At 38.0% G+C, this 12442-nt stretch overlaps 1 protein-coding gene across 3 annotated transcripts; it reads right to left on the bottom strand.

The window, feature by feature from the left end:
* Positions 1-3418: 3418 nt before the first annotated feature.
* LOC116249798 (pentatricopeptide repeat-containing protein At1g63330-like) lies at positions 3419-10400 on the bottom strand. 3 transcript variants are annotated; one of them, XR_004171250.2, is made up of 3 exons: positions 10016-10399; positions 4093-6897; positions 3419-3849 (listed from the first exon to the last, which is right to left on the bottom strand). XR_004171250.2 is itself a non-coding variant. In XM_031623069.2 (3 exons), the coding sequence occupies exons 2-3, from the start codon at positions 6720-6722 to the stop codon at positions 4283-4285; spliced, it is 2313 nt and encodes a 770-aa protein (XP_031478929.1). In that variant the 5' UTR covers positions 6723-6897; positions 10016-10400; the 3' UTR covers positions 3942-4282. The 3 variants fall into 3 exon arrangements, 1 of the variants encoding a protein (XP_031478929.1); XR_004171249.2 differs by having other exon boundaries at positions 4106-6897; XM_031623069.2 differs by lacking the exon at positions 3419-3849 and having other exon boundaries at positions 3942-4290; positions 4418-6897; positions 10016-10400.
* Between the last annotated feature and the right edge of the window lie 2042 nt (positions 10401-12442).

The raw sequence follows: 12442 nt of genomic DNA, 5'->3' as shown, positions 1-12442 counted from the left end.
AGTGTTCCAAATTATAATGTTAAAGCAAAGCATCCAACATCTTTTCCATTCTTTACCACAGAATCTTCGTTTTGTCCACCACATAAAAACAGAATAGAAATCTGTTGATGGAAACTTCCTCCTCCCAAACCAGGAGAGAACATGAGACCGAATGCTAAATGTCCTTGGCCCTCAACAGCAACTTTACACAAACTGCACTGAGAAGCCAAATCAGTCCCCAATCGCTGCAGTCTAACATCAGTTAGGAATCTTCCAAAACTGCCCACATAAGTAAACCAAGTTGCTCGTTGATTGCATTTGAAGTCCATATTTCGCTGAGCCAATTAGCAGCACTTTTAATTTTATTTTTCTGCCAAATTTGTTTTCCTGATGAAATACATCTTCTCTCTTTCCAAATTAGGAAGCCTGTCCAAAAGAAAGTCATGGGAGGACCAAGCTTGCCTACTGCCTTGTTAGATCACTAATAATTAGGACTTTCTCTGTCACCATTCTGCTATAAAATTCAGCATCCATCCGGTCAACCAAAGGAGTTCCCAACCACGGATCAGACCAAAATTTTGTAAAGGAGCCATCTAGAACTTTCCAACAGATGCCATCTTTAATCCCTGTCCATGCCTGGATTATTCCTTTCCAAGTAGGAGAATATTTGGCTCCATATTCACATTTCCACATGCTAGATTGACTAAGGTAGTTGGTTCTGCAGAAATAGCCCAAGGATTGTTGCAAGTAAGAACCTTACACGCAAGAAAGCTCAAATTTGCATTATTTATTTCTTGGATTTTCTTTAAACCAAGTCCACCCTCCTTCGCGGGTAACGAGATAAACTTCCAAGATATCAAGTGGTGTTTACGACTTCCTTCCACTTCTCCCCATAAAAATTTGGCAAATATATCCTCCAAACTCTTAACCACAGGTTTAGGGCCTTTAAGAACAGTTAACCAGCAAACAGGGACAGCATAAAGGACAGCTTTGATAAGACACAACCTACCTGCAAAGGATAACAATCTAGTTTTCCATCCTTTTGGACCTTTAATAGAATTTCATCCCAAATAGAAGCAGGCAGTTGGTCTGGCGTAAGAGGCAATCCAACTATTTTGTGGGAATGAGTCCAACCTGAAAATCTTTCAACCAAATTGCAGGATCTGTCAGTCATATTGAAAGGATAATAACAGGATTTTTATGTATATCTACATACCAGCACCCTGCTTCATAACAGGAAATACCTCTTGCAACCCTTTTATGCTATTTTTTGAAGCTTTGACAAAAACTAGTAAATCATCAGCATACATTATTGCTGGAACGCATTGAAGTTGTTTACCAAGAACTGGAATTTGGTTGGTTTACTACAACAAACATAAGCTTCCTGTAAAAAATGTCCACATAATCAAGAAGAGATAAGGAGAGCGTGGATCGCCTTGACGAAGACCCCTTTCACTATCAAAATATTCAGTTTCTCGTCCGTTGATCAGCAATGAATGGGGTGCCGTCTTGACACATTTCATCACCTTAACTGTCTAGTCTGGATGAAAATCTAGAGAACTTCTAAGAAACCCCAATTGACCTGATTGTACGCATTAGAGCGATCAATCTTAGCGCATAAACCAGGGTTAGAAGAATAAGTCATTGAATGAATAGTTTCAAGAGTCAAGAGAAAACAATGATGAATGATTCTAGTGAATAGAAATGTTCCTTGACAACCATCAGTTTTTCTAGATAATATATTCTTCATGCGACACATCATAATCGAGAAATGAATTTGAAAATACTGTTTCCCCAAGCAATAGGTCCGAAATTGGAGACATGATTAGAGTTTTCATCCCTTTTCAGCAAAACAATATGGTTCCTGCCTTTCTTTTTCAGCATCTTTCCTTTGTTTATTCTTTAATGAAGGTCCTATTCATTCTTTCTGTTTTTTTTTTTTTTTTTTTTTTGACAGGACTTAGTGCCTTGTGCGTGTGATTTTTGTTGGGCTTTGACGCCCTATTATGGGTTATTGGTATCGCAGTTCAATGACTTGAACTCGACTCAAACTAGCTCGATAAATTTGACTCAAGCTAGACTTGAGTAATAAATAAGTCGAGTTAATAAATGAACTCGACCACAGAAACCAGTCGAACTCAAGTTGACCAGGCTTGGCTACGCTAGGATCGAAAAAGAAAAAATATAAAGTTATCACAATAGTTAGATGGTTCACATGGGTATGCACATGCTCAGCTCAGCTCAAGCCTAATCGAGCTTATTTGAGCCACGTTTGAGTTTTAAGAGCTCGAGCCGAGTTGACCTCGAGCTAACGAAGTCGAACTCTTTCAAGACACTTGAGCCGACTCAGCTCAGCTCATGAACAGCCCTAGATATTGGGCTGTGGTGCCATGTCATGCTTATCGTTAAGCCATTAGTGCCTGTTTGTTGATTTGGCCTTGGTCCCTTTGATTGTAAGCCCACGTTAATCGGTATCTTGGTCTCAAGAGAAGAATATGAACTATGATATCTTAGATTCATTACTTCAATTTTTTTTTCTTATGTTCCCTAGTTCCGTCTGAACTAGCTTTAAGTTGAATCCTTTTTCTGATTTAACAAGATGTATGATATACTAGCTTCATTTTCCCCATAACACCAAAAGTTCTAGCACTGGATGCTTCAGTTTTTGTTAATCTTGATCGTACCCAATTTTCCAACTTCTTCGCTCTCTTTTAAAAATACCAATAACACAAAAAACATGTTTTTTCTTCATTCGATATATTAGCTTGTGCATAACTAAAGAAGATTCTTGCTGAAGCTAATGTGTTGAGGATCATAACTGTACGAACACAGGCGAGCTTTACATTTAATACAATAAATATACGTGGAAAATCAATGCAATCATCTTAACATGGCAAGGGCTGGATATACGTGATCTTCCAGTGTGACAACAAATTTGATTGCCTCTTTTGATAAGGCATGGAACGAGCTGGAATATTATGCCAAACATTGTAACTGTATGTTGTTATTTGATCCAATGGGTATTTTACCAATGGAAAAGGTATACGCATCCAAAATCCATTACCTCAGGTGCTTGAATCTCAGCAACCACGTTGTCATGCTAATGAACACTTTGTAGTGCACCAAGCACGACTCGTCACCAAAGGCTACACTCAAATTGAAGGTGTGAGTCTCGTGAAACCTTTGCTCTTGTTGCTGAAGGCGTTGAGTAGCATGAAACCTTTGCTTGCAAGCCCTAGACTGTCCGGTGCCTTTTAGCCATGGAAGTTATTCCAGGTTGGACCCTTTACCAAGTAGACATCAACAATGCCTTCCCTCGTAGTAATATTCATGAGAAAGCTTACATGCAACTTCCAATCCCTTCCAATGGGATTGGATTGACTGAAGCAGTGACTCGTATTTTAACTGAATTTATGGACTAAAACAGTCATCTCACAACTGATTTTTAAAACTTATGGAATCTCTAATGTAGTTGTCCTTCATACAATCAAAGGCAAATTAATCACTTCTCCGAAATTAAACCATTATATATATATATATATATATATATATTAACCTGTATAGGAATAATAGAATCCTTCGTGGCAAGATAGGTAGAGAGAGCCATCCATGATTTTCTTATTCTACATTAAGGAGCACCATTCTCAAAAAGACATCGGTACGAGACTTGAAAACCATTCATGCCATCCATCCAGCATAGGTATGAGCCAACTTATTTTTGAATTCAATCTAATAATTTTGCACCAACTCTATTAGCCCTTCACAACCTGCCATTGTTGCCAAACCTGTCTTGGATTTGCGACGTGCCCCAGGTCAACTCCAAGGTTGGCTGGATCTTGAAATTTGTGCAATACATAATTAGGTCGCACGCTGGAATTTCAAGCATTAGAATTTATTAGTACAGAAATGTTCGAAAGCAACCTTCCATCAACAAAAGGACAAGGAGAATTAAATCAGGTGGCTGTGCAAACAGGTGAACATTTTCTGTTGACGTTCACTCCGTAATACTTTCAGTGAAAATTTTCAGTTGACATTCACTCCGAAATATTTTCAGTGAAAATTTTCAGTTGACAATCAGGAAGGTGGGAATCTTAGGCTGATCGCAAAGCTTACCAGCAGATCTTACCAGCAGATAAATCTAATTGACCGTACTTTAACATTCAAATGCACGTAGGTGTGCCTCTCGACACGTTTCTGCAGTATGGCTCCTGAAATGAGTTGGATGAAATAATTGCGATGTCGCTGAACCCAACTGGTTAGCCTTCACAGGTTCTTTCTGTTTTCTTTCCATGCTGGAGATATCTCAAATTCCTTGATCGAAGAAACTTCAATGAGAATTGCCCATAAAGAACTCTTCCAGACAATGAGGCAACAACTATACATACACTATTTTCTATAACAAATGTGCATTTTATAATAAAACACGCACTCTACATACCAGCTACGCCACAGAGATAATTAATGGTATGATCGATCGCCGCACTTTTGTGAAGTCCACTAGCCAACCCACTAATAGTGGCTGTGTTTGGTTTTATTCCTCGGTCCAACATCTCACTGATTAATGCCTTTGCATCTTCATGTCGCCCATGACGGCAGAAATTGTGAATGAAAATGTTAAAAGTAAAGACATTAGGACAAATACCTTTCCCCAGCATCTCTTCATAAATCTTCCAAGCTTCATCCAGAAGGCCTTCTTTACATAGACCATCAATAAATACGTTGCATGTAACTATATCAATCTTGGTTTCCCTTAGTATCATTTCATTCACCAAAACCTTAGCATCATTAATATTGCCTGTCTTACAAAGCCCATCAATAAGGCAAGTATATATTACCACATCAGGCTCACAACCAATGCAGAGCATGTAGTTATAGATGGAAGCTGCTTCATCCACCCTATTAGACTTGCATAAACCACTTATGAGGATACCATAAGTCAGAAAATCTAGGCAGTTTCCACTCTTGAGAAGGTAAGTGACTAACTGCATCGCTTCATTCATTCTCCCTTCTTTGGAAAGACCATCCATGACAATGTTGCAAGTAGACACATTAGGCAATTCACCCACCTCAAACATAAAACTCATTACATCGAGAGCATCATTTACTCTTCCTCTCTTACAACACCCATGAATGATGCTAGTAAATGTAACAATGTCAGGTCTAATTCCCAGGTTCCACATGTTATTGAGCATGTCTTTTGCTTCTTGCCATCTATCTTCTATGCAGAATCTGTTGATCAAGATATTGAATATAATTGTGTTTGGAAAAATACCTTTGTCATTCATCTCCTCATACACTTCCATGGCTCTATCAAGAAAACCTTCCTTGCAAAGGGTATCAAGGATTGTGCTGTAAGTAACTAAATCAGGTTTAATCCCCACCATGCTCATTTCATGCAACAAAGCATTGGCCTGCTCAAGCTGGCCTGCTTTGCAAAATCCAGCAATAAGACAAGTATAGGTAAACACATCAGGCTGGTAACCTTCAGTTAGCATATAATGATACAATGCTATGGCTTCACCAATTCTCTCGGTCTTAAATAAGCCATCTATAAGAATGCCGTATGCCATGACATCTAATGGAATACCTCTCTTCAGAAGATGGCTGATGAACTGCATTGCCTCATCGATTCTACCTGTTTTTGCTAGATTTCCTATAACTGGTGCAAATGTACGTCTTTCAGGAGGCTCACCCATTTTAAGCATCAAATTGACAAATTGAATGGCTTCGTTCATCATTCCATGTTCACTAAAACCATGAACCAGTGCACTGTATGTTACTAGATCTGGTCTGATTCCTGAATTTAGCATATTATGAAACAATGCTTTTGCATGTTGCCACTGCCCATCAATGCAGAGACCGTGAATCAAACTGTTGAAAGTTACAACATTGGGGCAAACTCCTTTTACGGTAATCTTGTTGTAGAGTTCATATGCCTCCTCCACAAGCCCTTCCTTACAAAGACCATCAATAACTGTGTTGTAGGTAATCAAATCAGCAACAATATTTCTGGCAGCCATCTCTCGCAACAGAGATCTTGCATCTGCAAGCCTACCCATTTTACAAGCACCATCAATGAGACAATTGTAAGTAGACACATTAGGATCACAACCCTCCGCACACATGGAAGCCTGCAACCATAAAGCTTCATCCATCCTGCCTGACTTCATCAGAGCATCAATCAGCGTGTTAAAAGTGATAGAGCAGGGTGAGAACCCAGTTTTCAGAATAACACCGAGCACTGCAAATGCAGATTCAATCTGGCAAGCTTTACAGAAGCAATTGAGCAAGGTATTGAAAGTAACTAAAGTAGGAGATATCCCAGAGTTGACCATCTTGAAGTAGACCGAGAACCCATCTTCATACCTGCCCCTTCTCACAAGAACATTCAGCAAACGAGTGCACGAAATCACTGATGGCTTATGGACACGACAAAATCGCATATCATCAAAGGTGGCCAATGCCTTCTCGATCTCATCATGGCTAGAATTATTGTCTATTGTTTTCAGAACCCCACATTCGAGATTATGGATTTCGTTTAAACAAACAAAATGAGCAGATTCTGACTGCGTAACGAAAGGATGGGCAGGAAAATGTTTCTTCTGGATGACACCATTGTTCTCTCTGCTGCCAAGTTTCAATCCTAATGAAGCTAAGAGTGAACGTGCAGTAAAGTGGTGGTGCCTCAAAGATGACAGAACCAATGACGATGCAGATGTGAAAACAGAAGTGGATCTCACCATTTGCTGAAGATCTCACACATGGGCATCACGAACAAAGACATATGCTTCTCATAGAATTCATAATGGCTGATAAACAGCAAAAATAGCAGGCAGCAGTATCTTCCCTTTTTCACACATTAGCAACAGCTAAATAACAAAAGTGCAAAGTACCCAAGAATCCACTGGATGAACAGAACTGTAGAACCAAGCCCAAGCAAGTAAAAGCAAGTAAATACATCAATAGGAAATGCGTGGCAACAAAAGAAGAAGAAGAAGGAGAAAGCTAATAATGAAGAGGCATATATATTTCATTGCCTTGCTGCTATTCAAAATAGAAACAGAGAAAAAACAAAGAAGAACTTTTGTGGTGGGAACTTCCTTTCTGTCTGGCCTTTCTTACAACAGAAACAGCTACTTTGCCTATTCATGTGAATTTAGAACGTCCACATGGGGATTTAACCAGGTGGAGACTATGTCACACGGACTCTTCAAAAAAAGGGCCCCACCTGCGTGTATGTGAAGTGGTGGGGCTCCGACACACACCCCAAGGACACCCTCTCTTATTCACTTCCAAAATTTTTCTCCTATTTCTTTGTCTTCTCTCTTCTCTCTCTCTCTCTCTTTCTTTATTTATAGTAACAAAAGTGGAAAAAAGGACATATGAAGCTAAGGAACAATCGTATAAATTATAATATATATATATCACACCGGCACTTGCATCCATGCTCACACTGGCACCCACATCCCCACACCCATATGACATATCTGTCACAGAGTAGTACTCCCTCTAATGTTAATCAGAACACCGGCAATACCTGGGTTCTCCCATCTCTACCCGATAGAAAGTGCGTGAGTCGGTGTCCCAACCAGATCGACTTGAATGTGCAAGGCCTATTGACCTATGCCGAGGGACAAGAATCTATGGATGGGTGGCTCATGCCAAAGGTTGCACATCAAACATGGCCTTTAGGGTTGGAACATTGAAGGTGTGCATTGGCCTGAATAAGGTATGCCATGAAGGGTAATAAGCCTTGAATTGTATAAACTTATAAATGTATACTTCGCAATTTAGAAATTACATCAAGAGATTTAAATGGTTTGGCTTCTGTCAGATCCATCGTTTATCATATTCTACTTAATCTAATCTTTGTTAATAAAGTTCGGGCTTGAATTTGGATTTATGATAGGCAGAGACAAGACAGTGGGCAGACAAAGATGGCATCTTTTTGAATTTTTCAAGAAGCTATATAGACTAAAATGGAGTTCGATCATTTGTTCAATTGTTTTCCACTGCTTCATCTCCCATGATTCTTTTAAGATAGCTTGGTGGGCTATGTGTTTTTCAGCTGTGGAGTTTCTCCCATGATTTTTTTAAGACTTCGTTGTATATACATCTTTAGCTAGTGCTTAATGGAGAGTGACCATGGCAGAGACGTTTTATTTGCAAAGTTGCTTAAGCACAAGAGGACTTCAGACCGTCAAATAGTATGTATGATGTACCTGTGATTACCAGCAGCATGACTGCAGGTAGAAAGGGAATTTCTGAATCGAAATTTCATATACCCAAAATGAAACTGGAAATACCAACTATTTGCTGCTACATTTGGTTGATTTGGCAATTCATCCAAAATCAAGGTAGAATCCATTGCCTTACTCAACACTCTAGTAATTACACTTTTTCCCTTTTTTGGGATCTTTCCACAATGTTCTTGTGTGTAATTCACTACTGATCTAGATGGAGTTTTGGTAACCTCCCTAGAAATTAGTGATTATAGTATTACACTGTGATGGCATGAGGAGGTCTAGTGATGGAGTTGATTGTGCGCTTTGTTGAGTTTGTTCACTTGTGGAGTTGTTGATGGCTTGATGCTACTGATAAGCATCTATTTTGCTAGTTTTGTTTTCATTTTAAGCTTCAGCTGTTTGTGCTTTTGTTGGATCTTTTTTTATACATCCCTCTTTCTTATTTTTCAGAAAAGTTATTGGCTTTTTAGTCTATAACATTTTTAGCAGTTTGTTCTTTAGCTTGCTTTCACCATCATCAACATCATTTTCATCATATTTTTCATTGATCTTTTGTGAGGAGGCTTGCTTCACATTTGATTGATTTTTCTTCAGATATGAGTCCTTGTGTTTGTACATGTATGAGGAACAACTAAGACATTCGCTTGCACACATTAGTATGAAGTAAAAACACATCTACTGTGTTAGATTCAGAGTAACCGGTCAGTAGAAAGCATAGACACGACTCACCTCGGGGTGATCCTTTTTTATAGACACTATCCTGAAGATATGATTTAGAAATGACGTATCAGATATTGATGCAAGAGTCTGGCGCAAATTACTTAGATAACAATGCAACACTTTTTTTCTCATAAAGTATGTTACGAAGTGCGTATGAAGTGGAAGACGATACTTTCTAGTGATATGAACTAGTTTGAAATGCAAGCAACATACAAATAAAAGATACACATCAAAGTCACTGATGCTAAAATCTCATTTGATGCTCAAAGTCAAAAGGGAGAAAGAAATTTCAGCTGCCACAAGCTTCCATAGTTGAGTTTTGATATTACTGCCACAAGATAATCTTATGAAACTTTCAAGTTATTTCTGAATAGTAAACATCGGGACGTTTTCCCATTTCTCAAAATTCATTTTCTACGTGTACTTTGTACATTTTCCCATTCTTATTCGTTTAAGATTTCAAAAACTATTTTAAGGGTTTCAGGATTGAATACAACCTTGATCCTTACTCAAACAGAGCAAGCTTGGGTTCAGCTCCAACAGTTAAAGTTGCTAGGAAGCTGACGTCCAAAGCCGGGCACTAATTAATAAATTACATAAGATATAGAATCTAAATATTCGTAAGACTGAGAGCTTGTGTAAAAGGATCATTATGGTCCAAAGCAAAGGAAATTCTGGACGTAAGTTTTCAAATAGTTGATTAAAGGTTCCATAGCATAACATAAAGTAAAGGTACTCACGAACCCCTTCTCAATACATATACATCTGGTTTTGAAGTTCTCTTTTTTTATATAAAATTTCCAAGAATCTCAGTTTCTGATGATATTCTTCGCCTTTTTCCACCATGTAAGTCTAAGTGCATCCCTCTACTGTTTGGTGATTCAAGCGTTATGCTCTCAAGGCAAGATTCTATAAGCGAGGAGCTATATAAGAAATTGTAGAGCCATGGACTTCACTTCACTTAAGCATTTCATCAAACAAGTGATAAGCAATAGATAGTTGAAACCCCAATGACACATCCTGTCGTCTAGGTGCAACAGAGAGAAAAAGAGAGAGAGAAAGAGATGAACCTCTGAGAGCCCTCTTCATCATCCCTCTGGATGCCGTCCTTCAACACTGGGGCCCTCTGCCCCTCATCACGCAAGGGGATATGTCCGGTTATGCCCCCTGCTTTTCTCGAATCGGCAACAAGAACTTTTGTTGCGTTCTTCTCTTTGCCATGCACCGAAACTGCAGGTAGAAAGCATCGCACTTCACCTATTTTGTTGTGGCCATCGAGCATTCGAAGGGGAAGATGTGTTCTCCGGCAGCAACACACACAGACACGCACACACACAGAGAGAGAGAGAGAGAGAGAGAGAGAGAGAGTCAAATTTAAATTTGAGAGGCGAAACTGCAAGGAGGGGTAAGGGTCAAGCTCTTGTTGTCCTTGTAAATTTTCTACTTTCGTAGGCCATAAAATTGTTTTTTCATTGATCATAATCCACCTAAACAGGGATGTCAATAAAGTCTATTTAAGTTGGATACTACATAAAAAAAAATAGTATATGCAAAAAATTTTGTCGTTGATTGAAAAATTGGTTGTGATTCGTATACAAAAAAATGATAACTGAGATTTAAGTAAATATTTATTGGTTTCGGATCGGATATAGTTTTAAATAAATATTTCATATTTAATATCTATAATTTGAGTCATATGTTAATTTAAAAATCAGAATCAGATGGGATTTGAATTATGAATTCAAACTTTAGATTCAGATATGGTATGGATTTAAATATCTAGACGTAGGTTTTTGTTTGGTTTGTACTTTTTGTCTATGATTGAATTGGTGGTTAGGTATCGTATGTCATCACATTAGTTTTGTACATATATCTTCTCAAACACACGACATTATTTGTCTACCATATCGTATGTCATCACATTATTTTTGTACGTATATCTTTTCAATGGCACGCCAATATCTTTAACGTGTCCACAGCGACATATCGGTGTATATCACATTGTTCTTATCATGTTTCATCACAAAAATAATGTGATGGCATACGATGCAATAAAAATAAGCAAAATGTCAATAAAGCTTTTACTAACGTTTTGTTGCGAACATCAGTAAAATTAGTGTTGCTGGTATTTTTACTGACGATTCTTCACTACATTAACGATTAAATGTCACTAAAATTGTAACAGTTTTTGTTGAATGTTGTTAGAAATTCACTTGAAATTGGTTTTCAAAGTCATTTTTTGTCTTCATTTGTTTAGAAGATGACAGCTAGGGGCATAATCTAGAAGGACAATTCAGTTAGTCATCTATTCAAACTTAATTATCATGAAGACAAGGGAGAAGCTAGGAATTTTTTCATTAACAACAGTTTCAAAATTTTAACATGTGGCAAAATATTAATTTTTCAAATTTTTTATATAGGTTAAACTTAAATTTTGAAAATTTATAAATAATTTTTTTTCTAATTTTTTTTTTTGGGGAGGTGGTGGTGGGGGGGTGACTGTCAACGTCGCCAATTTATCTAAGCTATAATCATGGTCCTCCATAAAATAAGAATTGATTATTTGTTGATCACATTCAAATACAACTTGTTCATCAGTTATATGTGTTAATTTACTTGAAAACAGGAAATCCATGTGGTCTGGCCGTCAAATGCCTACCACCACTTTATTTTTCCGTAACATCTCCATGCAAAATGGGTACATATTTGTAGAGGTTAAGATATGATGCTGATAACGGTGTACTACTTGAAATCCTATAGTATCAGTAATAGTCTCTGCAAAAAAGAAAACAACAGTGGAAAGATGTTATAATATCCTGCAAAATAGTAAAGGAAAACAAGATAATAACGAAGAGGAAACTTACGACGTATATTTTCATAAGACATTTGGTTTCTCGTGTGCCACTAACAAGTAAAAGTGCTAAAATACTCAAACCCTACCTTAAAGTTGAACTTGAGAAGTTTATTTTCATTTTTTTGTCAAATATTACTGAAAAACTCTATGCAGTGGAACAAACATCAATATAGCCAACCAAGGAAAAGGTTCTCTTGGCTCGTTCATGTTCACTTACTTCCATAGCTTTGACAAAAATGGCGCGATTCAAATTAACATAACAGAGGAAAAAGAAAGAGGAAGTGACTACCAGGAACTCATCGTCAATCATGTCTTCGAGGTTGGAGCTGCCTGCCTGTCCTAAAACTCAGCTGGTTCCTTCACATCTTGGTTTAATAGGATGATGTTGCCAAGGTGTTCCCTTATGTTCATGCAATTAGAGATGTTGAAGGCTAGGAACCAAGGAGCTTTCTGATGGCAGGTACAATTGTGATCCATAATGGCCTATTCAACAAAGTTGTTTCCTTTGTTAAAATGCTTTTAAATATGCCAGAGCACTGGTGGAGTTCTAAATGGAAGAACAAACCGGCCATTATGGATCAAAAGAGGCAGGAAGGGCGTCGCGGGTTTAATTGTGGATGAGAATGGACACTTTCGTTTTGGT

Source organism: Nymphaea colorata, chromosome 3, assembly GCF_008831285.2.
Source record: "Nymphaea colorata isolate Beijing-Zhang1983 chromosome 3, ASM883128v2, whole genome shotgun sequence".
NCBI classification, from domain to species: Eukaryota; Viridiplantae; Streptophyta; class Magnoliopsida; order Nymphaeales; family Nymphaeaceae; genus Nymphaea; species Nymphaea colorata.
This window is presented reverse-complemented; position numbering and strand designations above follow the sequence as displayed.